A 27431-nucleotide genomic window follows, 5' to 3' on the forward strand; every position below is an offset into this window, starting at 1 on the left:
AGCTCAGCTTCTGGAGTTGCTGGGATTACAGATGTGTACCACCATGCCCCGATGATATAGTGACTCATTCTTGGACCAAGGCCTAGGAGTCTGGTTTAAACTTTTCAGATTAACTAGGGTTTTTGTTTTGTTTACTCAGTTTCAGGCTTCTAACCTGAGGTACAGACACCATTCATAGTGGATTACTGGAATTATGATAACTGACATGAGTTATCTGAAACTTTCTTCCTCTAGTCAAAAGATATGCTAATTTTTTGAGTATTCTGTGAAGAATTGATTTAAAGAACTTTTTATCATCATTGTCATTATCAACACAATATGGCTTTAATCATGTTATCACCATAACACATACACAGTAACAAGAGAGTAGGCCTCTCATAAACACACACAGGGAATGAAGGAAAAAAATATGAGCAGTCTTAGAGTAGAAAATGATGACCTCTTGTACTCTGAGTTAGAAATGCTTATTTTTCTTTCTTTTTTTCTGTAAGCAAAGTTAAATCAGCTCTCTCTCTCCTCTCTCCTCTCTCTCTTCTCTTTCTCTCTGATTCCTGGTCATTGTGAGGCGAGCATGCTTCTTTCTCCACTACATCCTTCTGCCATGATGTTCTGCCTCACCTTGGGTCCAGAGTAACCAACTTGTCCAATGGTGGACTAAACGTCTCAAACAGTGAAACAAAATAAACTTTCCCTCCTTTAAAAAGAAAAAGAGATAAAAGAAAAGTCAATCAATATATTCATTTAAAGTTGAGATAAAATTCAGAAATGTGAAATGATGTTTCATCAATTCACCCAATCAAATCTATTTACATTTTTTCAACATTTATATTAACAATAAAAGCTAAAAGCAAAATGAAAAAAATCCTCAAAGAAAAAATATTACTATACTTAGATTTTTATATCAAGTGTCAAGATTTTTTGTTTTTACAAGTGTAGCTTTATTAGCAGGGCTTGTTGATCTTAAATTGAATTCAATAAATACTCATTTTGGTGTAAGGCACTATGGTAAAGAATGGGTGAATATAAAGAAGAATAAGGCATTTTACATACTTTCAAGGAATTCATAATATAGTGGAGGAAGCAGAACAACCCTTTAAACTATGACCTAGGAATGCATTTTTTTAAGATTTGAGAAATAGAAACTAAAGTAATTATTCACATAATTATTGTCTATTAAATATATCTTTAGAAATAAGTCTTTTCCTTTTAACATGTTAGTTCTCACCTCTATACTTTTCTGTGTTGCTCTGGTGAACTTAAATTTATAAAAAGCCTTCTTTCACGGCTGGGATTGTGGCTTAGTTATAGAGCACACACTTAGCACGTGCAAGGCCCTGGGTTTGATCCTTGGCACCACATAAAAATAAATAAAATAAAGGTATTGTGTCCAACTACAACCAAAAACAAATATTTTTTTAAAAAGGCCTTCTTTCATTTAGTGGTTAGGAGTACCTTTTTTTTTTTTTTTTTTTTTTTGGTGCTGTGCTGGGGATTGAACCCAGGTCTTTGCACTACCAACTGTGCTATGTCCCCAGCCTCCAGGAATACATTTAATAGAAAAAAGTGGTAATTGAATGGTAATGATCTCAATTTATAAAAAAAAATTGCATCACAGATATCTGGATTTACTTTATTCTTTTATAGTAAGTAATTCAAGGAGAATTTTTCTTAATATTTCAGATCAATCATATTTGAATTAAAAATGTGAATTAAAAAATTAAAATTCCGGCCAGCTGCAAATCTACAAACAGTTGCACTGTGAAGTCTTTATTATAAGAGACCTATCAGATACCCAAATTTCAAGTCATAACATTTCAATAAAATATATATTGTGTGGATTCCATTAATAAAATGTTTTGTATAGAAATTGTACAATGTTTTTATACAAATTATCAAGTCTGTCATCACTTTCATTTGCAAAGAATAATAAGTCCTGTTTGTAAGAATATCTTGGGTTATAATATGGAAGCAATAAAGAGGTCAAGAGAGCAGTTATGAAATAAATGAACAGAATATGTTTTCCCAGGTGCCACTTGAGGGAAAACATTTTGACAGATACTAAAGAAATAAGAAAATTGAAATTGTTAAGGCTAAGAAAGCTAGTTGTGGAGGCATAAATAAAATCATCAAACACAGCTATTAGAAAATCATACTGGCTTCAAACTCATTCTGAAAACAGAAACAGGATCCTGCAGGCTCCTGTTTGGGGCAGTGAAGATGCCCGAGTGGACAGAGAGACCATTTCTTACTACTCTCTTCTTGAGGGCAATTCTAAGAGCTGCGATAAATTTTTCTACCCACCCCACAGTCGAAACACATGACTAAACTGGCCAGGGTCACTCCAAGTGAATTTTGGCTGAGTAAATAAAGACAGAGACACAGAAAGTACTTTTTTGGGTTCAGTGACTGCTCCTCAGCCACAGCTCCCACGGGGGGGGGGGGGGGGAGTGGGGGCGAGGCAGGCAAGAAACAGGAGGAGCACGCCTCTAACCCGGGTTTTATTGGGGAGAAGCCATTCAGATGAGGCAAGGTGTAAGGTTACAACAAACAAGTGGGTGTAATCCAACCCCATCCGGTGACACCCACTCCTGGAGTTGTAAAGTCCAATTGCATTGCAATGTTCAGTACCTCTTTACTCAGGACTTAAAAGGTGTGTACATAGCTCCTGTTCAGATCAGCTCCTGACACTCCACTTTCAATCACCTATTTCTACTTTCTCAATTAAATTATTGAATTCTCAATAAAATTATTTATCCTTCATTGATCATTTTCTGTATTCAGCTTAGAGCTGATTAGGAATAGAATGACTTTGACTTCAAGACACTTATGTATAAAAAAATGTGGCATCTATACACAATGGAGTATTATGCAGCACTAAGAAATGACAAAATCATAGAATTTGCAGGGAAATGGATGGCATTAGAGCAGATTATGCTAAGCGAAGCTAGCCAAGCCCTAAAAAACAAATGCCAAATGTCTGCTTTGATATAAAGAGAAAAACTAAGAACAGAACAGGAAGAAAGAGCATGAGGAAAAGACTACAGTAAACAAAGACGAATGGGGGGAGAGAAACGGAGAGAGAAGGGAAAGCATATGGAAATGGTAGGAGACCTTCAAGGATACATAAAATTATAAGAGGTTATGAGGGGCAAGGGGGAGGAAAAAAAAAAAAAGGGAGAGAATTGAACAACAGCAGGGGAGGTAGAGAGGGAAGATGGGAGGGGAGGGGAGGGGAGGGGGGATAGTAGGGGATAGGAAAGGTAGCAGAATACAACAGTCACTAATATGGCATTATGTAAAAATGCGAATATGTAACAGATGTGATTCTGCAATCTGTATTTGGGGTGAAAATGGGAGTTCAAAGCACAATTTGAGTCTAATGTATGAAAGATGATATATCATGAACTATGTAATGCGATAAATAATCAATAAAAAAAAAAAGATAACAGTATAAGACAAGTTAAGGTAGTGTTTATAGAAATTGATGCTGTCAAAGAGATCATCCTTAGGTGGTACTTAAGGATGACAGAGTGGATATCATGACCTCCACAACCAACTTTCATTACCTGTTTTCCCACTGTAAACAATATCAGACCTTAACTTGAATAACATGCATCTTCTACCATGAGTTCAAGTACTCTGGAGGAAGTTGATGTCCCCTGGTACTTTAGGAGAAGCTGTGGTTAGTTTAATCAACTACAGGCACATTCTATTTCCCCTGCGTATGTCATTGTTAAGTTGGGGCAGGAGATGAAGGATGGGAAGAGGAGGATATGAATCAATTTGGGTGACTTTTAGGACTGTTGTTTGGAATACTAGAAAGAATCTTTCTTCTTCCAATACCATGGTGCATGAGTGTAAAGCCTGGAACCACTAGAGTCATTTTGCTAGGTAATGCAACCTGAGGGCCAAGGAAATATAAAGAGGAGAGCACTATCAGAACAACTGCAAGGAACAGAGACAGCCATGGACCAAGGCAACTTGAAGTCTGTTACTGTGGATCACTACGTTTTCTTATTGTTTAACCCAGTTTAAGTTGATGTTTTATGTAGCTGAAAGCCCTCAAAGTTAGATGGCACAATTCAAATAAGTAAAAGGAGCTATTTTTATTCCTGGTGTAATATTGAAGAGATGAAGATAAGTCAGGAGCCTATGAAATATAAAAAGTACATAGATATTTGTGAGGTGAAGAGGGTATATACTATAGGATAAGCAAAACAATGGGTCAGAGAAAGATGGAAAAACCATGACTTGGGCTATTAATTTTGGACTTTTTGTAGGCAAAGTCAATTAGTGAGTTTTAACTGGGAATATAAGAATAACACATTTAAAGTGGATCAAGAACCTAGGAATTAAACCAGAGACTCTGTACCTAAAAGAAGAAAAAGTATGACCAAATCTCCATCATGTCAGATTAGGCCCTGACTTCCTTAATAAGGCTCCTATAGCACAAGAATTAAAATCAAGAATTAATAAATGGGATAGATTCAAACTCAAAAGCTTCTTCTCATCAAAAGAAACAATCAATGAAGTAAATAGAGAGCCTACAGGATGAGAGCAGATTTTTACTAAACACACATCAGATAGAGCACAACTCTAGGATGTATAAAGAACTCAAAAATCTTAACACCAAAAAAGCAAGTAATCCAATCAATAAGTGGGCCAAGGAATTGAATAGACATGTCTCAGAAGGTGATTTACAATCAATCAACAAATATATGAAAAATGTTCAACATCTAGCAATTAGAGAAATGCAAATCGAAACTACTTTAAGATTTCATCTCCAGTCAGAATGGTAGCTATTAAGAATACAAACAACAATAAGTGTTGGTGAAGATGTGGGGGAAAAGGCACACTCATACATTGCTGGTGGGACTGCAAATTGGTCAAACCAATATGGAAAGCAGTATGGAGAATCCTTGGAAAACTGGGAATGGAACCATCATTTGACCCAGCTATCCCACTCCTTGGTTTATACCCAAAGGACTTAAAAACAGCATACTACAGGGACACAGCCATATCAATGTTTATAGCAGCACAATTCATAACTGCTAAATTGTGGATCCAACCTAGATACCCTCCAATACATGAATGGATAAGGAAAATGTGGTATATATACACAATGGAATATTACTTAGAATTAAAAGAATAAAATCCTGGCATTTGCAGGTAAATGGATGGAGTTGGAGAATATAATGCTAAAAGAAGTAAGCCAATCCCAAAACACCAAATTGCCGGGTTTCTGTTCTCGCGACTAAAAGGCTCAGGGGTCACTCTAGTTAAACTGGGCTAACTGGGCTGCACGAAATAACCACACAAGAGACACAAATACCTTTTTCTTTGGGGTCGCTGTGACGGCTCCTCTGACCTTAAGGGTCTGCAGAAAAGAGAGAGAGAGAGAGAGCACATGCTGACCCCTTTTATTGAGGAGAAGCTATTCAAATGAGGCAACGAGTCAGGTTTCAGGGGGCTGAGTCTATCTTCATGATGTCCACTGTCAGCAGGTTGACTGACACCTGGGTAGGCCACACCCAAGGGCACAGTAAGAGGAGGGGACACACACAAGGCACTTCCATGGAAGATTCTATCCTAAACAGGGCAAGGGGTTATATTACAAAGGAACAGGTGAGCATAGCTTCACCCATGGGGCTGTAGGAAGACACACCCATTTCTGTGACTGAGCGCCTCAGCACCCAGCTGGGAAGTGTAACTCAGTCACCCATAAGGTTGGCCTCCCACACCAAATGCCAAATGTCTTCTCTAATATAAGGATGTTGATTCATAGTGGGAATGGAGGTGGGAAGCCTGGGAGGAATAGATAAACTTTAGATAGGGCAAAGAGGAGGGGGAGAAAGGGGAGCTTATAGGGGCAGGAAAGACCGTGGAATGAGAGGGACATAATTACCCTAAGTACATATATGAAAACACAAATAGTATCACTCTACTTTGTGTTCAACCAGAGACATGAAAAATTGTGCTGTATTTGTGTAATATGAATTGAAATGCATTCTGCTGTCATTATAACTAATTAGAATAAACAAAATGAAAATATTAAAAAAAAGAATAACACATTTCTTGGGCACTTCTTTTTTTATGTTTATTTTTTTAGTTGTAGTTGGACACATTACTTTTATTTTATTTATTTTTATGTGGTGCTGAGGATTAAACCCAGGGCCTCGCACATGCTAGGCGAGTGCTCTACTGATGAGCTACAACCTCAGCCCTCTTGGGCACTTCTTATAAGGGACATTATGTATGTATCACCTCATTTAGTTGTTAAAATCTTTAACAAAATACTATCATTTTCCTTGATTTACAGATGATGCATACTTAGTAACATGTTTAGTAAGTGGTAGAGCTGAGATTGAAATCTTGGATTCTAATCTCAGAGATGGCTCTATTAAATGATGCTTTAGTTTACCTTCTATGTGTTATAATAAAAGATATGTTTTTCAAAAGGTTTATCTGGTAGCAGTACAGAATTATTTGGAAGGAAAGAATGTAAGAGACTGAAGCAAGAAAAAGTAATCCTGGCATCATATTTTAGAACTGAAAAGAATATCTTATTCATTTTATAGAAGAATATGGACCCCAAAGATTGTGACAATTAAAATGATATAAAAATCCAGGTGAGGTGGCATACACCTGTAATCCCAGCAACTTGGGAGGCTGGGACAGGAGGATCCTGAGTTCAAAGCCAGCCGCAGCAACTGTCTCTAAAGAAAATACAAAATAGGGCTGGGGATGTGGCTTAGTGGTTGAGTGCCCCTGAGTTCAATCCCTAGTACAAAACAAAAACAAAAACAAACAAAAAAACCCCCAACAAATTAGAGGTATCCTGACTCAAGTACCATTGATTTTTCTCCTATATTATGCTTATGATACTGTAATTATTTGTTAGGGTGATAATAATTTTGGTTAGGATGGTGGCAGTGAGGATAATTTAAAGGATATGTCTGGGATATTGTAAATAAATAATTAATGGTATTATATTTAATAATTGACAGTGCATAGGGGCTTTATAGATGATAGAAACCACCAGAAATAATCATGGATGTTTTTGACATTCCTAATCTGGAAGATTTTTGGGAATGATGATGACAATGACAGAAAAATAGAAATTGGAGAAAAAATTGTTTTTCTTTTTGTTGTTGTTGAAGGGATAGTTGGTAAACTCTGTTTTAGGTAATATTATGCTGGAGGTAATAGTGAAATCTTCAAGTATAAAGGCTTTGTAGACATCTGGGAATAAAGGACTAAAACTGATAGTACACTTTTAGATAGTAGATTCATTGAGGTGATAGTTGAAGCCATAATTTTATCATTAATCTTAAAGTAAGAGTAAAATGAAGTAACTATATTATTCTCATCATCCACCTGTGGTCTTCTCAGTTACTTGAAAAAACATTTGTAATGCTTCTACTACTAGACTTGGATAAAATTCCTTCAAGAAGTGACATACTTAAAGTTGTGCCTTATTATGGTCATCAATTCAATATAAATTTGTATATTATGAACTTTATAATTAATCCCTATGCATGTATATTTTAACAATAGGGTGGCTAACATCCTTCTATTTTACTTTGGGTACTGTTTGAATTTATCAGATTTTCATCTATAGTTTTAGGGTAAGATATCCAAATAATCTCTTGGTTACATCAATTATTTTTAAATATATTTTCCCCATTTTTTTGTGGCCACAGTAAAAACATAAAAATTTCTACTTTCATACAACCTTTTTCTCCCTTATACCATCTTTATCTGATATTCATCTGTGCATATGAAACCAACATCATTTACTTACTCACTTTTACATTTCCCAAGATACATTATCATGATAAAAATTATTTGAAATGTAAATATTTCACAATTAATTGACATTAGAGAAAACTAAAAAAGTAAGTGTTCTTTTTGGGATGACATAGTAAATGGTATGATATCACAAGATCTTATTTCATCCTTTCCCCATGACATAGCAACCATGAGGTTTTGGTGGGCCATGTCTATCAGGTAGTCTCACTTCCTTGCCACAGTGATAGGTTCAGGTTATTCAGACCTAAGTCATCAGAGCATGGCCTGCCTTGGCCACAGGAAGAAGGAGAGGTCCTCTGATCACTGCACAGTTTAGAAAAATTTCTTCTTTTCAGTACCTGGGGGTGGTCTACAACTGAGATACATCCCCAACCCTTTTTATTTTATTTTGAGACAAGGTCTCACTAAATTGCCCAGGATTGTCTCAGAGTTGTGATCCTCCAGCCTCAGCCTGGTGAGTAGCAGGGATTACAGGTGTGTTTCACCATGCCTGCCTCAGAAATTCTGTTGAATGCATATGGGAGGATATGGAAAGGCCCTAATAGTTTTTGTTAGCCATATTATGTCATGAAAAGAATCACTGTTAAAGTCAGCATCATGAACAGTAAAGCACAGATCCACAATGAAATGCTGAGTCCCTGATAAGACTTTATATAGGCTTCTGGATCTTCAATTCTTTTTTTTTTTTTTTTTTTTTTTTTTTTTTGGTGGTGGTGGTACTGGGATTGAACCCAGTGGTGCTCTACTACTGAGCTATATCCCCAGCCCTTTTTATTTTTTCTTTTGAGACAGGGTCTCACTAAACTACCAAGGCTGGTGTTGAACTTGCAATCCTCCTGCCTCAGCCTCTTCCCTTGCTTTGATTATAGGCATGTGCCACTGTGCCCAGCTGAATTAAACAATTCTGAAATCTTATCTATTTATGGATTTTCTAGTTACATGAACCAATAATTTGCATTATCACTTGTCAGTTTGTGTTGATATTTTTTTAGAATTACTGAAAGTATCCTAAGAGGTAAAGTTTTCATTCTCTTCTTTTACTAGAAAAAGTCTGGAATAGACTCCATGTTCATACCCTGCACTCAGTTCTCACTTCTTGACTACACTACTTGTGGCAATTGTACAAGACTTGAAATTGAGCCTTATTTATCCACTGCTTACATGCAAGGAGTGTAAGTCATCACTCTTACAGGCTTACTTACATATGAGCTCATTTTCTCATGGGTGTTCTGATCTTCTGGGATTTCCAAACCTTGGTGTTGTTTCTTAAAGGAAAATGATATCGTTTAGCTTGCCAAGATATCTTTGCCTTCGCCGGGTGTGGTAGTACACACCTGTAATTCCAGTGGCTCAGGAGGCTGAGGCAGGAGAACTGCATGCTCAAAGCCAGACTCAGCAACTTAGTGAGGCCCTTAGCAACTTATCAAGACTACCTCAAAATAAAAGATAAAAAGGGCTGGGGATGTGGCTCAGTGGTAAAGCGACCTTAGGTTCAATACCCAGTACCGAAGGGAAAAAAAAATCTACTCACCTTCAGTATGGTTCACAAATATTTCCATATCTTAAAAAATGTTTTTTGTAGTTGTAGATGGACAGAATGCCTTTATTTTATTTGTTTATTTTTATGCGGTGCTGAGGATCAAACCCAGTGCCTCATGCATGCTAGGCAAGCACTCTGCCACTGAGCTACAGTCCCAGCCCTCCATTTCTTTTCTTTTTAAATATTTTTAGTTTTAGATGGATGCAATACTTTTACTTTATTTATTTTACTTTTATGTGGTGCTGAGGATCGTGCTAGGCAAGTGCTCTACCACTGAGCTACGACCCCGGTAAGCCCTCCATTTCTTTCTTTCTTTTTATATTTACTTACTTTTAGTTGTAGTTGGATGCAATACCTTTATTTTATTCATTTTTATGTGGTGCTGAGGATCGAACCCAGGGCCTCACACATGCTAGGGGAACGCTCTACTGCTGAGCCACAACCCCAGTCCAGCCTTGACTTGACTTGACTATTGCATTAAAAAAATTCTTAATGAGCCACCAGCTGAATGTCATTGAATGAACTCAGTGACACCATGGTAAAAAATATTGTTTAGTTAGACACACTCTACTCTAATTCTTGTCATATACAATTTGAGATATAACAAAAGGTCTTTCTTTTTTTAAAAAAATCTTTAAATATCTTACAGGAAGAAAAGTTTACACTTTAAAAGAAACAAAGAATAAAGGCAATGGGATGTTCTTCACAATGTTGACTCCTGGATTGGGGATATAGCTCAGTGGTAGAGCACTTGCCTAGCATAAGGCCCTGGGTTTAATCCCCAGCACTGAAAACAAACAAACAAACAAACAAACAAAAACCCATAATGTTGACTACTTATAATACAGATGCCTAACTGATCTTCTATCTGTGCTGTCCAACAGAAATTTCTGGAGATGTTCTATATTGGTGGTGTATAGAACGGTAGCCACTAACCACATACAGCTACTGAGTACTTGAAATATGACTAGTGTGAAGCTGGTCATGGTGGCACATGCCTGTAATCCTAGCGACTCAGGATCGGAAGTACAAAGTTCCTTATACATGATTGCTAAATGAGTAGTATGTTTCAAAAGTCAGAATTATATAATGGCTATATTCCATAGAATCATTACATTAAAAAGGTAGAAAGAATCTTACTGATCACCTAATAGAAAACTTTTATAAGAAAACTAAAGCTTCCAAAGTTGAATGACTTTTAAAATTTTTGATAAGGTAACATTTTCTTGATATATTCTAGGTAACCTATAAAACATACAACTAATAAACATGATAAACATTTTTTCTCATTCTGGTATTGGAATGAACAAAATTTCCTTTAAGTAGTAAGATAAAGGCTAACAATGTTATGTTATTCTTGATTTTTTTCTGGTAATCCTTTCTTCACCTTTCCCTTGTGGGAAATGACAGGGTTCTTTTCTATCTTGTTTTCACTTTAGTGTTATATGACGCTAATCAGAAAGATAGTGAAGTAATTAGGGATGCAGTACCATCAGTACACAGCTGATAGTAAGCTTTGCATCTCCTGTCATCAGATCTAGGATGAGGTTTCTTGAATTTCATGGTGTCTGGCAGAGTAAAGGACATGCAGTTGGATCAGGCACCATCTAGATAAGACTAAAGCAATCCTCATAGGCAGAGGGAGATGTTAGAAGTATCAGCCAGTCACATTGTGGAAGACAAATCCACCCTGTCTTAATGTGTTTCATGTTTCTAATAATACGATATCATACCCTCAGTAAGTTTTATAAATAAAAGAGATTCACTTTGGCTCTTGATTCTGGTCCATGATAAGGAAGGACCACATCTGGTGACCATCTTCTTGCTGGCAGAGTCTCAAGGTGGTGTAGGGCATCACTTGATCAGAAACAAAGAGCACAGCAGACCTAGCCCAACTGGCAGACTCATTCATTAGATAACCCATTAATCCATTAATGCAGCAATCCATTAATCACATGACTGGATTAATCCATTAATGAGAACAGACCATAATCATCCCTTAAATGTCCTACCTCTTAATATCTCATAATGGGGATTTTTAAAAGATGAATTTTAGATGTAAACCATACTATCAATAGTATACCCTTTGTCTCTGAGAGCCACAATTTTGTGGGAAATTTGGATTATAGCCCATTCCAAATTTCCTAGATTTTTGTCCAAACTTCTACAGTCACTTTCTACATCTTTGTAAATAAACAGGTATTATCTTTTCTTCCTGCTGAGAGGCTTGCTATAACTTTATTTTCTTGCACTTTATTTCAGGCCTATGTTGATACTTCTGTATTGATTACAATGCTTATCTTACGAGTCCTTGGGTAGTTGATTCACTTTTTTTGCTCTGTATCTTCATTAGGAAATGGGCTCAGTATTTCTTTTGGTTATTTCTGGATTTCAGCTGGTGTCAAAATCTTGTCCTAGGGGAATATTTAATCTAATCAGAGTGGTTTACTCTTTTTGATTGTGGAATTCATTAACTTCGTTTCAAATGTTTAACATGTAGAGTTACAATTACAGGATGTTTATGACATAGACATTTATTTTAGGAACACACTGTTTAAAATTTTTCTTCCTTCCATCTACTTCCTCCCTCCTTCCTTCTCGGCTCTCTTTTTCTTCTGTTCTCTCTCTCTCTCTCTCTCTCTCTCTCTCTCTCTCTCTCTCTCTCTGACTGAGTCCAATGCCATACAGCCACACCCTTATGCTTTTTATTTATTTACTTTTTGAGACAGGGTCTTATTAAGTTCCCAGGCTGACCTGGAACTACTGATCCTCTCCTGAGTAGCTGGGATTATGGGTGTGTGCCACCAAGCTGGGGTTAAAGATTTCCTATATTCATTAAGTATTGCACATATGAATTTAATTCATGTTTCACTAAATTTAGCATGACCATATAATATGAGGTGTAAAATGGGATTTTTTGGGACTGAAATAAATTGCTACTAATAATCACAACAACAGTTTAAACAAGGACTGTCCTGGGAAAACTGAGATAACGTCAACCAAACTGGAACATTTTATGATCACCTTAATTAAATGTTAGTTTCTGTTCTAATTTTTTTTCACATATTAGAGAATATTTTGGGTTAAATATAACTATTTTATTATGCTTATTAAATGTCAGGCACTACAATATAAGTGTGCTTAGATTTTGGTCAGGGAAACAGAATATCTACATGTAATCACATTAAGCAAATGAGTATAGTGTAATGAATACTGAACATGGAGCCAGGAGAAACAGATTTGAAAACTAACCTTGAAATTTAACCACTCCATTTAGTCAAATCACTTAATCTGTCTGAGGCTCAGTTTTCTTATCTATAGAATGGAATGATACTAATTCTTTATTATGGTTTGGATATGAGGTAACCCCCTGTATTAATGCAGGAGTATTCAGAGGTGAAATAATTAGATAATGAGAGCTGTAACCTAATCAGTCCATGCTAGTAACTATAGTGTAGTGGAGTATGGCAGGAGGAGGTGGGTCACTGGGGTTTTGTCCTGGAAGGGTTCATCTTCCCTATAGCCCCTTCCCCTCTCTTTGCTTCTTGGCTGTCTTAAGCTGGCAGTTTTTCTCCCACTATGATGTTGCCTCATCTTGGCCTAGAGGAATGGACTCAGCCAGCCATGGACTGAGATTCTGGAACTGTGAGCTAAAATAAACTTTCCTTTTTTAAGTGTTGTCACGTATTTTGGTCACAGTGACGCAAACCTAATATATTCTTCATAGAAGGTGGTAAAAAATGTAAAAATATCTAATATAGTGTCTGCCAAATAATGAATGCTTAATAAAGGATTGTGAGTTTATATTGATATCTTAGAGTAATGAATGGCAATAAGAATGGAAGTTAGAGATATATTCTCTTTGTAAACACTTCTGTTGTGAATAATTTTTCTGGCCTTTCATGACCAATCCTTCATTTATATTATTTGGAAGCACATCTCAAATATCACATCATTTGTCCAGAGATATTTCAGTATGTATCACTAATGATTTTTTACTTTTAACATCATCATGATATTATCCTAAAAATACCAATAATTTCCTATTATCATCAAATACCCACTATTCAAATTTGTAATTTTGTTATGTCTTTTTTAAAGCTTTGGGTCCAAATGAGATTCCCTATACAAATTGTAGATCCCACCTCTATCTCTTCATTTTCTTGCAATATATTTGCTGAAAAAAATGGATTTTGTATTTTAGCATGTTTTCTAGAACGTTTTAGAGATTGCAATCCCATGGTGTAGTTTAATATGTTCCTCCATCCTCCAAATGTCCTGTAAATTGGGAGATGGCTCCAGAAGATGTTCAGATTCATGTTTAATTTTGATTTGTTTTGTATTTTGCAAGATAACTTCATAGGTGGTATTATGTTCTTTCATTAAGAAGCACATAATGCCTTGTTGACTATTTTTATGGTGTCAGCAGCTGCTGTTATTTAAGCAGTATTTTATGCCTAGATCCATTCATTCATTGGGGGAATGAAACTATTTGTGCCCTCATAAAATTAACTATAAAATAACTTCTCAGTTGTAATTAAGATAAACATTTAATTAAGAAAATAATAATAACAGTTATGTCTATAAGTACCAACTTCTAACATTGTCCTGTTTCACTTTACAGGTGTACTCATTGACTGTTACAAGGGGGAAAATAGAAATAACTTTTTATGTTATAAGTGAAAGATGATTGAAATGTTATTTTCCCAGATTCTTACAATATAATAGCTCTAAGCTTTTTATGTTGTGATAATTAAGAAACAACCTCCTATACTGCCATATACACAAAAAGTAATTAATAAAATTTATCTGCATTAACATCCATTAAATTTTTCATTACTTCTTGGCTGTGAATACCAATAATTAAACTGTACTAATCCTTAGCTGCTTTTCCAGGAACAAACAATGTATTCTTTCTCTAATGCTGTGTTCTTTGGTCATCACTAATAAAATACTATTATTTTAATTTAAATGACATTATTTTACTAAACCAATAGTCATACACTTTGAACTGATTATCTAATAATGTTGATTAACTTTGGATGAACCAATCACAGTCTCCCACTCAATTACTGGTTAAGAAATAATATGTTGAAAATAATACTGGCAAAGATTAACAGTCAGCAGTAGCTACTGTACCAACTGACTCACTTGGGGATTTAAACCATGACCTTGGCCTAATTATCATGCTGCTATAATCTACTGAGCAAAATAGCTACAAAAATAAATTCTGAAAACAGGAAGGAAAAATTTGCTATTTGTGTCTCTATGCTTAAGCCACTGTGCATCTGTGTCGTTTGAGTAATTCTATATTAGCAGGTATTTAGATATAGGTGAAAAACTGAAGGCAGGATATTCTCCTGAAAATCTAACCTGATCATGTCATTTCTCTGGCTAAAAAACTTCCACTGCCTAGTTATTACAAGACAAGTTCAAATTTTAAGCATAGCATTTAAACTGTAGCATAATCTTGCCACAACTATTTCTCCAATGTTAACTTTTGCTACAACCCTTTCTTCATGTTCCAGTGATTCTCTTCATTATTTTGCAACTATTCATATATTTGTTTAACATATATTTATTGAGCTCTATGAATTCATGAGACACTCTGACAGGCCCTGGAAATAAAGGCACATTCCTTGCTGTTAAAAAATTCATAGTTCAGTTGAGGTTATAGACAAGGAAAGAAATGGCTACAACATACTGTGACAAGTGCTGTCTGTGAGCAGGGTATGTACAATGATCTGACAGCCTGGGGCAAACAGGTGGAAGGAGAAAAAGAAGATGAACATATGGTAGAGACAAAGAAGTTAACTGAAAGAGAAGGTTAGTGAAAGGGAAGAAAAAAGGTAATCCAAGCTGATGGAAATAAAGTTACAGAGATGAGAAACTACACATTTGGTAAAGTACAAGAAGAATGTCATGGCTGAAGTGTAGGATGAGTATGTAGGTTGGATTGGAGGTAAGGTCAAGAGGTGAAAGGACCTGAATTCTAAAGAAACCTAAATATTTTGGAAAAGAGTTCAGAGCTTCTTTATATCCACTTTTCCTGCTGTTAAGCATGCTTTTTCCCTTTCTCCTGCCCAACTTAAACTAATAAGAATAAATCTTTTCCCAGAAATCTATTAAACAAATATTTGTTGGAACACTTACTAGATACCATGTGTTTTTCTGGGTTCTTGGGAAATACTAGGAATGCTGAGGAAGTAGATATAAATGATAAACATAATAAACTGTTGTATTATTCAACTTAGAGTAAAAATACAGTTTTAAGAGTGGCAGTGCAATGGAAAAAAGAAAAAGCAGGGTAAAGGAGGCTGGAGTAAACAGGGAGAGTATGGGACAGGTTGGAATATTAAATAAAATGGCCAAGTAAGTAAAATTTGAAGGAGAGGGAGTTAGCCAAATGAATAGTTTTCCAAAAGATATTCTAGGCAGAGGGAACACTTAAAAGATAGTAACAGGAGATGAAGTCATAAAGATCAAGTGGGACTTTTAGACTATTAAGGAGTTAAATCTTAATAAAGTGGGGAACCACCTTTGGATTTTGACCATTGGGGTGTTGTGGCTAATGTTTTAGGATGCTTGCTCTTCATGCTGTACTGAGAAAATACTGTAAAGTTGCAAGGATAGAAGCACGGAGAACTGTTAGAAGCTGCAGGAATGCCTAGTATCTATTTGTGTGCAGTAGGGGAGCAGCAATGATTCTGAGCATTATGAGGCAGCTAGATTTCTTAGCAGAATACTCGGTTCTCAGTAAATTATACCGATGTGATGATTTTAGTTCATAGTTGTGGACTTTAGATATGCCACCTAATACTACAGATTACAAGTTGCCCTTATTAATATGTAAAATTCAAAGTCCATGCTTTCACAGGCTTCACAAGCCTCTAGGATCTGCAGAAAAGGACTTAGATTTTGGAAATAGTTTGTGTCCTATTAAGACCTTGAAAATTCAGTGATGAAGATGGCCATCTTACTTCTAAAGTTAAAACACAGTTTTGACTCAACTTTGAATGTATTTATACACTGAGGGATATGCCCTAAAATATAATACCATACAAGACACAGTGAATAATGATAAACATTTTAAAAAATATTTTTTTTAGTTATACATGGGCACAATATTTTTATTTTGTTTATTTATTTTTATGTGGTGCTGAGGATGGAACCCAGTGCCTCACATATGCGAGGCAAGTGCTTTGTCACTGAGCCACAACCCCAGCCCAATGATAAACATTTTAACTAAAACACTAAACAGAACAGACAAATCAAAACCTCTAAGATCCATATTATAAAAAGACTAAAGAAGATCTTGTAAGATATTTTACTTTATTTAGTTCTGAACAGTCTTATGTTATATTGGGGCAATTATTTTGAAAAGTAGCTCACTTTGGCTAAAGCTCATTTAAAAATTATATATATATATATATATATATATATATATATATACACACATACATACATATATATATATTAAAACCAATGCAAAATTTTAATTCAAGTGAAAAGTTTGTAACAGTACAGTATTTTCTACACAGCATTGCTTTTTGTGATGTTTATAAATGTTGGTATAATATATACTGTGACAAAATTTTATTTCATGAAGGTATGTGACTAATGGTAGACTTATTTATTTAATACTGGGGATTGAACTCAAGGATGCTTCACCACTGAGCTACATTCCCAGTACTTTTTATTTTGAAGCAGGGCCTTGTTCAACAACTAAGGGTCATACTACATTGCTGAGGCTGCCCTTGAACTTGCAATCTTCCAGCCTCATCCTCCAGTTACTGGGATTACAGGCATGTGCTACCAAGCCTCAAAGTAGATAATATTAATATAATTCCACCTCTAAGAATTTTATTTAGTAGAAAAACTTATCTAGCTGTAGTAAAGACTGTAAAAAGGAAACAAACAGTAAGCCCACTTCTGCTTCAATCCTGTAAGAAGTCAAATGTCTCAGTGATTCAGGTTCATGTCCATAGAATTTCATATGTTGGCATGTCATTAAAGTAGGTGAGAGTTAAAATTCTTTAAATTAAAATTAAATAAATTGAGTTTATATGATCTCATCTGGTTTGCCTAGCTCCAAACAGATTAAATTCGATTTGTAGCATGTATGCATCTTAGAGAAACTGGTGATTAACAACGATAAATAACAATAAAAACAGCAGCTAAGTAGACCGTTTCCTTTTCTCTTTCCAATAACAGGGCATGGGAGAAAAAAAAAACATAGAAATTTAAGCTTAGTAATCGCAGGAGATTTCTAGGGCTGCTTTGTCTGTTCCCAGTTCTTTTAAATTGGGAGCTAGTCAGATGGTACCTGGGGAACAGAAGGAGGAGGGAGAGAGCTTACTACACAACAAAGAGGTAAATATAATATAAACCCCAAAGGCTTTACCACCACTCACCAGACCATAATCTGACCTGGTATTAAACAGCGCGAGTGCAAGGCGGGGTAGGGGTGTGTACATCCAGACACACAGCGCTCTGTTGTCCACAGCGCTTGGAGAGCGCGGGAAGAGAGGGGTGACCCCTTGCCATTCACGCCCAGCCCAGTCCCCCACCTGGCAGCTCTTGGCCCCGCCCCCGCGGGAGGGTTGTCTGGGCGGTGCTCAACCCAGCGCAGAGCCAGGAGGCGGCCACTTCATTCCTCCAGGAGTGGCTTTGCCTCTACCCTGGTCTTCTTTCATTGAGCCCTTCTGCGTGCTTCAAATATCAGACTTTTACAAAACCTCGGATCTCGCTTCTCTGCCTCCTTGCAGACTAACGTGACAGCCCAAAGGGCCAAACAGGCAGAAGCCCTAGACCCAAGCACGCTCCTCCTCTCCCTCCGGTTGAGACTTAAATCTTCACCCTCAGCGTCCAGCCGGCCGCCTATTCATTCTCACCCCCTCCTCGACAATCCCTGAGTGTCCCAATCTCACCTCCACGGTCTCCTACGTCTTTCCCTCAGTACCTCTCCGAGAATTCTCTCCCACCAGCCCTGTTTTCCAGAACTTCCTCACCCCGCGTCACCACCTGAGGTCCCACTCCCTCTTATCCCCCCACCCCACACCCAGGTAACTCCTCGCAGCTCTTCCTCCTTCCTGGCTCCCATCCCTGACATTTCAGGGGGGCCCCCTTGTGCACGTCCTCCCCATTCCAGGACTCCACCCCGGACAGCTCCGGAGCCCTTTCTCCACGCGCTCCACTCCTCCACCTCAGGGCCTGACACGCCGGCGCCTTTCCCCGGTACCCCCACCGAACTCCGTCTCCGGCCTGATAACTGGCGCTTCACCGCACGCACGCTCCCTACCCGCCCCACACCCCGGGCGCCGCCGCCCAGCCCCCACGCTCACACCCCTCTCAACCTCCCCACCTGCCACACCTGGCACGCTCTTCTCCACCTTCGCTCCCACTCTTCCCCGCACTCTCGGCAATCCGTGTCCCTCTTCCCTACCACTCCCGCTCTGGCCCCAACCCATTTGGGTGGGGCGCCCGCCGTGTCCCGGCCTGGGCAACGGGGAGGTGACGCGGCCCCCGCGGGGAGAGCCTGGAAGGCGGAGGGGCGGAGGCGGCGCGGGCGGCGGCACCGAGCAGTGGCGGCGCAGCGAGCGGGCCCTACGCGCTGACTCCACAGACCCAAGGGGCGGCGGCGGCGGCGGCCGAGGGACCCCGAGCAGCGCGTGATGAAGGCGGGGAGCCCGACCCTGCCGCGCGTCGGAGCTCGCTTGAATCCGGACGTTGACAGTGGAAGGGCCTCGGCCAGAACACTCTCCGCCACTAGCCCCTGTCATTCCTACTCGGCTTTCGCTTCTCCACTCTAGCCCAGGGTGGGGGTGGAGGTCTCCTGCGGCAGCCTCGGGCCCCGCGGCCCGATCTTCACCGTTTCTGGAGGGGTCCTCCCTCAGAGCGAACAGGAGCCCTGTGACGCGTCAGCCGGCGGGACGGCTGAGCTGCTTCTCAGGGAAATCGCCCTGCTTCCTCACTACCCTCCCCGCTTTTGCCTCAGCGCCCCACAGGCCCGCCGAACGCCGCCTCTCGGCGATCGGAGCAAGTTCCCGGAACTCCCCCGGGGGCCTGGTTCGCAGGCACCCCTTTCCCCTCTGAACGACGCGCGCGCCCCCGGCCCCCGCGGCGGCCAGACACACTCGCGTCCCGGCCCGCGCGCCGCCCTCCCGCCTGCTCCCTCCAGTCACCCCACCCTTAGCTGTCCCCGCCACCTCACTCCACCACCCTCCCCTGCCGCTCCGCGCACTCCGCCTCTGGGCCTCCAGCTCTTCTCTCCCCGAACCGCTCACTTGCCAGCCCTTGGCCCCGGGAAGAAGAAACATTTCCCGAAGCGATCTCCTCAACCCTCCCTTCCCCACCGCGGTCGCCCTCCCCTCCCCCTGCTCTTTCTTGGGGGAGGGGGGCTGTCGCCTCAGATTGAAGGCCATTGATTTGTATGTATTTGTCCCAGTGCCGGAGGCTGCCCCAGCCGCCGGCGTCCGTGCCGCCGCTGCCAGTGGAGTTGGCTCCCTGCTTCCCTAGGGTGGTTCAGGTCCACCAAACATGTCGGCTCCAGTCGGGCCCCGGGGCCGCTCGGCTCCCACCCCGGCGGCCTCTCAGCCGCCTCCGCAGCCCGAGATGCCCGACCTCAGCCACCTCACCGAGGAGGAGAGGAAAATCATCCTGGCTGTTATGGATCGGCAGAAGAAGGAAGAGGAGAAGGAGCAGTCAGTGCTCAAGTAAGGACCGGGCTCCATCTTCCCGCCTCCCTCCTGCCCCTCCGCCCCCTCGGTCGCTGCCCTGCGGCCGCCGGCGCCTCCCGATCGCCGCCCTCCCTCCCGCCTGCGGCGCCCCGGCCACGAGGGCTGCAGCCGACGCCGGCCGCCCGGGCTGCTTTCTGGGTGTCAGAGCGTGGGGGTGTGTGTCGCGGAGGGAGGGCGCGGAGGCCGGCTGAGGTGACGGTGGCGAGTCTTTGGGCTGTGTAATTTGCCCCGGCGCCCTCCGGCTTTCCCCGCGGCCAGTTCAGTTCCGTGGTTCTGGTGGGGATGGGGCTGGACCCAGGCTCCTGGTTTCCCTTTTCCCGCCCTCCCCTCCAGGAGGCAGTGACTGGGACAAGGAATCCAATATGGCCGTGCACAGGTGCTCCCTGGCAGGACCCTGGTGGAGGCGCGCCGGCCCGTGTTGCGGGCGCCGCCGAGGGTCCCTTGTCCTGCGCCTCTGCGGGGCCGCTTTGTCCCCAGCTCCGGGATGAGCGGAGCTGCCCTCGGTAGCCGCCGGCAGGAGGGCGGCGGCACTGGCTAGGGGCCTAAACTCAGTAGTGTTTCGGGTGGGTGTGCGATCGCCGCCATCTTCCAGCCCCTCCCCCTCGGCGGGTGCTAACACCCTGCACTCTGCTGCTCTTCCTATATGCAACTAGTAAATCTGTGTAATCGTGAAGAGACTCCAGTCCGTATCAGTATTGTGATTTGGCTTGCTTCCTACCTCGTGAAGTTCTACTCTTTGTGCTCGTGGTCCAGGCAGCCCGGATTCTGCCCAGGGTGGGAGGCGAAAAGTAGCCCTAGGCATTGGTTAGATGCTGTGTAACTTCAGCACTAGGGAACTGTCCAGGCAGGGTTATCGGTATCTCTGAGATTGCTCTCTCCTGGGTGTAACAGATTTGTTACTACAGGTTTGCTTTTAAATGTTTCATGGTTATTTGAGTTCTCTGTTAATACGAAAGAGATTGTGCAAAACAAGTGCAACCTTTTTGTGTTTTTCCAACTCAACTTTTTTCTTTTTTCTGTTTTTGCTTGAAATGAGTTGTTTACTGAAAGATTAACTTGTAACATTAACTTGTTAATGTATCTTAATATATCCAGATCAGTTTATATATCAAAGGTGGGACCGTTCTTTTGTTATGTCATCAAATATACTTTCCCCACATTCTTCATAGAAACGTACGATTGAAAGTGTCGGGTTCCTCTATGAAGGAAATAACACACTGACCTCTACTCAAATTTAAGAAAACAGGTTAAGTTCAGTATTTCGTGCATTTATGAAGACATATTTTTCGTGGTACACACACACACACACACACACACACACACACACACACACATATATATATATATATATATATATATATATATATTTCCATATTTTAATAAAAAACACTTCATGTATTTTATGGTAGCAAACTTATACTAAAAATCTCATATTAGAAAAAAGATACAATTTCATGAAATATTGAAGGACTAAGAGAACAAATGTATTTCTGATATATTAATTGAAATTAAGAATTACTTCTTCAAAGCTAACTTCTGTGTTTGAATATTTATTTGGGAAAGTTATTTATTAATTGGTATGGGGTATGAAAACTAAGCAATTTGAACAGTTTATTTCAACTAGTGAAAGAATAAAGAATTATTTTTAAAAGCATTTTTAACACACTCCTAACTTTGCTTAACTTTATTGTGGATACTAACAAAGCCAAGCTTTTGAAAACTTACAATTTTATATTTAAATATATGAATTTTTACTTTTTGTTGTACTTGCTAAAAACTATTGTTGCCAAAATGATGCTTAAGGTGTAGTTCTTTTTGATCCACACATTTAAATGTAAAATGTGTTTTTTTAATAGTGGGGTACATAATTGTGTTTATTGGCTAGTTCATTACAATTCTACAGACATCTATTTAACATATAGAAATTTAAGTCAACTTTTGAGTACTGAATTAGGATTATTCAAAATGAACAGTATATTTCATAGGAAAATGTTTTAAAGGTTTTTTTAGGTAGCTGCATGAGTATATGATATATACATATGTAAAACTACATATTATAAAGATACATATGTTTGTGCATTTAATGTGCATAATTTCAGTAGACATAAAATTCTCTAAATATATATTCATGAAATATATGACATTATGTCCATAAAATAAGTATTTACATATCTACATTTATTTATTTAAAATAAATTTATTTAAAATATCTATTTGCATTTCTACCTAACAGTGTTGGAAAGGGATCTTAACCTCAAAATGGCTATATGATTTCAGAACTATTTTTACATTGATTTTAAGGAGTTACTTGGAGAGCTGGGTTTGTAGCCTAGTGGTAGGTAGAGTGCTTGCCTAGCATGCGTGAGGCACTGGGTTTGATTCTCAGAACCATATATAAATAACTAAAATAAAGGTCCACTGACAACTAAAAGATATTAAAAAAATGTTACTTGGAGATTAAAGCATAATATATTTAAAATTTTAGTTTTAAATATTGTTTAAAATGTTTTGTAATAAAATAAAATTAGGCAAGGAAGTTGAGAAGAATAGAATGTATAACAGAATTATATTAATGAGAGAGAAATCATTTTGAAGAATTTGACAGTTTAATAAGTAGTATATTATCAGTATTGGATATTAAATAACAAATATGATATGTAAGAAAAATACCAGTATTCTTCGAGGATTACTATTTCTAAGAAAGTTTTAGGTTGTGACCAAATTGGCCTTTCTCTGTAGTGGTACTCATTTAGTTGTAAGTTAATATCTATTTTGAGAGGTCATAGGGAGAAATAAACTGAAATCCAAATTCATATCTGTTACCTTTTAACAAATATGTTAAAAATGAGTTTGAGGGCTTTGTAATGTTTTGAACAACTAATAATAAAAAATGAGTTTGAGGGGCTGGGATTATGGCTCAGCAGTAGAGCGCTCCCCTAGCACGGCCAGGACCCGGGTTTGATCCTCAGTACCACACCGCAAAAAAAAAAAAAAAAAAAAAAAAAAAAAGGCATTGTGTTGTGTCCATCTACACCTAAAAAATAAATATTAAAAAAATGAGTTTGATGTGTGGAAGAGCTTGAAACTGTTTTATGAAAATATTTTTGCATGATCTGTGTGTTTCAATATTCATATTAAGTGTTAAGCAAAGTGAGATGTGCATACTCAAGGGTATCACATGATGCTTTATTGGAATACAGAAAGAAGGTATTAAAGTTTTTATTTCTATTTGAAAAAGAAATTAAACTTCATTAATATTTAATATATAGATTTACAGTACTAACATACACATAATTTTTAAATAAATGTGCATGTCTTAAGAGGTTCATGCTTGAGATATTTTTTCCTTATTTTTTATTCATGCATTGTAGTTGTACATAGTGGTGGAATTCATTGTTACATATTCAAGCATGTATAGTATATAACAGTGTAATTTGGCCAATATTATTTCTCAGAATTTCCCCTGTCCTTTCCATTCTCCCTCCATCTACCTAGTCCCTTTTTTCTACTGATCTCCCTTTGATTTTCATAAGATCCATCCCCCAAGTTTCTTTTTCTATTTCACTCTTGTTTCCACATATGAGAGAAAACCTACTACCCTTGACTTTCTGAGTTTGGCTATTTTGCTTAACCTAATGTTCAAGAGATATTCTATGCATAAGAGTAGGCATATATATACATCAAATATTGTATATCTATTTGTGTGTGTGTAGACATGTTTTCATGTATGTACACATGTATGTATTTATGTAAATATAAAAACAAATTCTGTTAATATATAGCAGTCTTATACATTTTAATGACCATAATATCTCATTTGATGAACTTTCTGTAATTTCTTTATTATCATATTTATGGGTATTTAAGTTGTTTCTAGCCACGCACCTTCCCCTTTCCTCTTGTACTGGGGAATGAGCCTAGGGGTGCTTAACCACTGATTTATATCCCCCAGCCCTTTTTATTTTTTATTTTAAGACAGAATCTCAATATAAAATAATAAAAATTTACCTGTGTCTGCTCATCTCAAGGATGGTTTAGCTCTTTGAACTCTGGTCTTAGGACCAGTATTCTCTTAGGGAACAGTTGTGAACTGACTTCTTTTATTGTTTTAGCTATTCTAAAGAGTTTATAAAATACATATGAATCATTAGAACTTGGATATAATTACAACTTGGGATATAGTGGGTTGGGATGGCAAATAGTAGAGTAATGGTAAAATGATGAAAAGGGAGAAAGAAGAAAAGAGGACAAAGGAAAAAGGGGAGAAGGAGAAAGGTCAGGGCTCCTTGAATCCATTCATACTTGGAAGAACTCTACTTAATAGCTTTTAAAACTTTTTTCTTCTGTGTAGTTCATGCCATATAATTTTTCAAAACTCCTGGCCTCTCTTATCAAATTTTCTCTGTTCCCATTGATAATAGTTGCAGTGAATTTCTTACCCTCTGGTTTTGTTTCATCCTTTGGATATTTTAAACTATCACACAATCTTTTTTATATTAGGTTTAACTGCAATAAATTTCCTTCCTTGTATATATTCCTCCATCACCTCTAATGGAGTTTTGGAGATGTGAATGTATTTTAAGAATATAGACAGGACAGTGGAATGAGATGAACATCAATACCCTAAGTACATGTATGAAGACATGGATGGTGTGACTCTACTTTGTGTACAACCAGAGCCATGAAAAATTGTGCCCTATGTGTGTACTATGAATTTAAATGCATTCTGCTGTCATATATAACAAAGTAGAATAAATAAATAAATTTTAAAAAGAATATAGACAGGAGATTAGCCATGGAAATAACATGTTGAAATTGGTGAAGATTGTGTTTCTCTTTTCATTAGCATGCTGAATTATTTCTAAGCAGGGTCTTAGAAAGTGTATTATGAAAAGGAGATAAATTTTATTGAGTTTTGAGGTGAGAAGTTCCATAGTTATGACTGGAGGTAGTATGATCCAAAGGGGAAAGTTTAGACTCAGTTGTGATACAGTATCTCACATACTTCTTCTCTAATATTGTTACCTAAGAATCGAAGGCAAACTGGGCTCCGTGGCACACATCTGTAATCTCAGAGGCTTGGGAGGCTGAGGCAGGAGGATCACAAATTTGAGGCCAGCCCCAGCAACTTAGCATGACCCTCATTAATTTAGTGAGATATTTTCTCAAAATAAAAAATGAAAAAGGGCTGGGGATGTAGCTCAGTGGTTGAGGGCTTCTGGATTAAATCTACAGTATCAAAAAAAGTGGACACACAGAGGAAAAAAATTGAAGGCAACTAGATAGTATTAGTTTTGCAAGAATTAGCAACTTTTATACAGTTTATATATTATGAGCATTTATTATATCTATATTATATATTCATATCAGAAGCTCTAATGTATATTTTCTGTACAACATACTGCTAGCTAAATGCTTTTTAAAGGTTTTAGAATTAAGTTTTAGATAATTTTATATTATAAACATTTAATATTTTTATGTAACACTACATAATTTGTTAGTTTTTGCCAAATAGAGGGTCTGAATAAATGCTGCTTTAGACATAGGAGAAAGATGACATTCTTTGTCTGTCAATGACTTTTTCTTTTCTTTTCTTTATGTTCTAGAAAGGAAAAATGGCTTGGCAGTTTCAAGCATCCTGTATCTAGTTTCCAGGCTGCTTAAAACTAGGGGGAAAGTACACAAGCAATATAATTAGCAGAATAACCACAATGATGTTTAATGCATTGGTATTGTTCAATTCACAGATTGAAGTGATGCTCACATCCTTCTTATTTTGTTGTTCTGTGCACCTTCAACAACAAAATCTCTGTTGTAATTAAGTTACAGACTGAATGTTTGTGTCCCTCAAAGTCATAAGTTGAAACCTATATCCCCAGTGTGATGGTAATAGAAGGTAGGGCATTTTGGGGGTGACTAGGACACAAGGGCAGAGCCCTCACTAATAGGATTAGTGCCCTTATTTAAAACAAAAAGGCTCCATAGAGCTCCTTTATCCTAGTACCATGTGAGGTTATGGTAAGAGAGTGACCTATAAACCAGGAAGAAAGTCTGCATCATACAATGAATGTGTCACCACCACCTTGAACTTGGAATTCCTAGACTCTGGAACTATGAAAAATAAATTTCTGTTGTTTATCAGCCATGCAGTTTATGGTACTTTAGTATAATGGCTCAAATAGACAAACACATGGAACAGTCCAGTAGTCACCATGCAGATGACATCCACCTTCCTTGTAAATTGTGTATTTATGAATTTTATGACTAAGACTTTAGTTAGCTTAGACCAGACAATCACTGAAGAGAGATCAAAGAAAATTTAGTACTGTGGAAGTACTTTTGGAGTTAACCATTGCACAGATATTTAAAGCTTCTTCAAAGTTAAATAAATAAAAGAAAATTACAGAGAATTTGTTTTAGTTAACATGATGTTAATCACAGTAATGTAAACTGAACATAAACTTGGTTGGAAGAAAAAAATGTCGTAACAGGGACAAAGAATGCCATCTTTCTCGTGTGTTTAAAGCAGCACTTATTCAGACCCTCTATTTAGCAAAACCTATCAAATTTTATATGTGTTACATAATTTGAAGTCTCTTAACACATGTAAGTATTCATATAAACACATATGTTATTCATGTAAAGTCTAATGGGCCTGGATGAGAGTAGTTATCCACCAAAACATAGTCAGATGAACCCATCTAGATGCAAGGGGAACTGGAAAAGCTAATCCAGAGTCAGGCAGCTGCTCCACAGCAACAGCTCCATGAAATGAAAATACAAATTTTTATGACTTCCTAGCCATCTCTACCATAAAATTCATTTTTGACAGAAAAAAATATGTTAATAAAATATTGATTATTTCATGCTAAACACAGCTTTGGGTTAAAAGGAATTACGTATATTAAAATATTTTTCATCTATGTGTCTGGGAAGCAAACTATTAGAAAAATGATAGTAATTACCTCATATGCCAGCAAACAGCTCATGTTTCCACCTGTTGAAAACTGGGTTAGGTCTTCGTGTTCTTATACAAAATAGCTGCCAATATCTTAAGAAATGATTGTTTTGGGGTCATACTTGGAAGAAGTTACTTCTCTTGGCCATGAGAGCTGTTGGTTATGGTGTGTGGTATTTTAATTAAACTAACAAGCAAGCAGTGGCCAACAAATGAAATCAATGAGAACAAAATGTATTTAATATATATTATTTCCATCAACTTTTCATTTAGTTATTATGTATTCCAGAATTTGAGAAATTAAACCTTTTTGCTAGTGTTAAACACTGTTTTGTTTTTTCCTTATCATTGGTTTATTTTTCTATTTGAAATAGTTAGCATT

At 38.2% G+C, this 27431-nt stretch overlaps 1 protein-coding gene across 20 annotated transcripts in view; it reads left to right on the plus strand.

The window, feature by feature from the left end:
- Positions 1-19891: 19891 nt before the first annotated feature.
- RIMS2 (regulating synaptic membrane exocytosis 2) overlaps positions 19892-27431 on the plus strand; it is a gene marked incomplete at both ends in the record, with an annotated part of 602684 nt that continues 595144 nt past the window's right edge. For all 20 annotated transcript variants that reach the window (XM_081266168.1, XM_081266157.1, XM_081266187.1 and 17 more), the window contains one exon: positions 19892-20067. In XM_081266168.1, the coding sequence (XP_081122294.1) occupies positions 19892-20067 (176 nt within the window). The remainder of the gene's footprint in view (positions 20068-27431) is intronic.

The sequence above is a fragment of the Spermophilus citellus genome, assembly GCF_964194105.1.
Source record: "Spermophilus citellus genome assembly, chromosome: 14".
NCBI classification, from domain to species: Eukaryota; Metazoa; Chordata; class Mammalia; order Rodentia; family Sciuridae; genus Spermophilus; species Spermophilus citellus.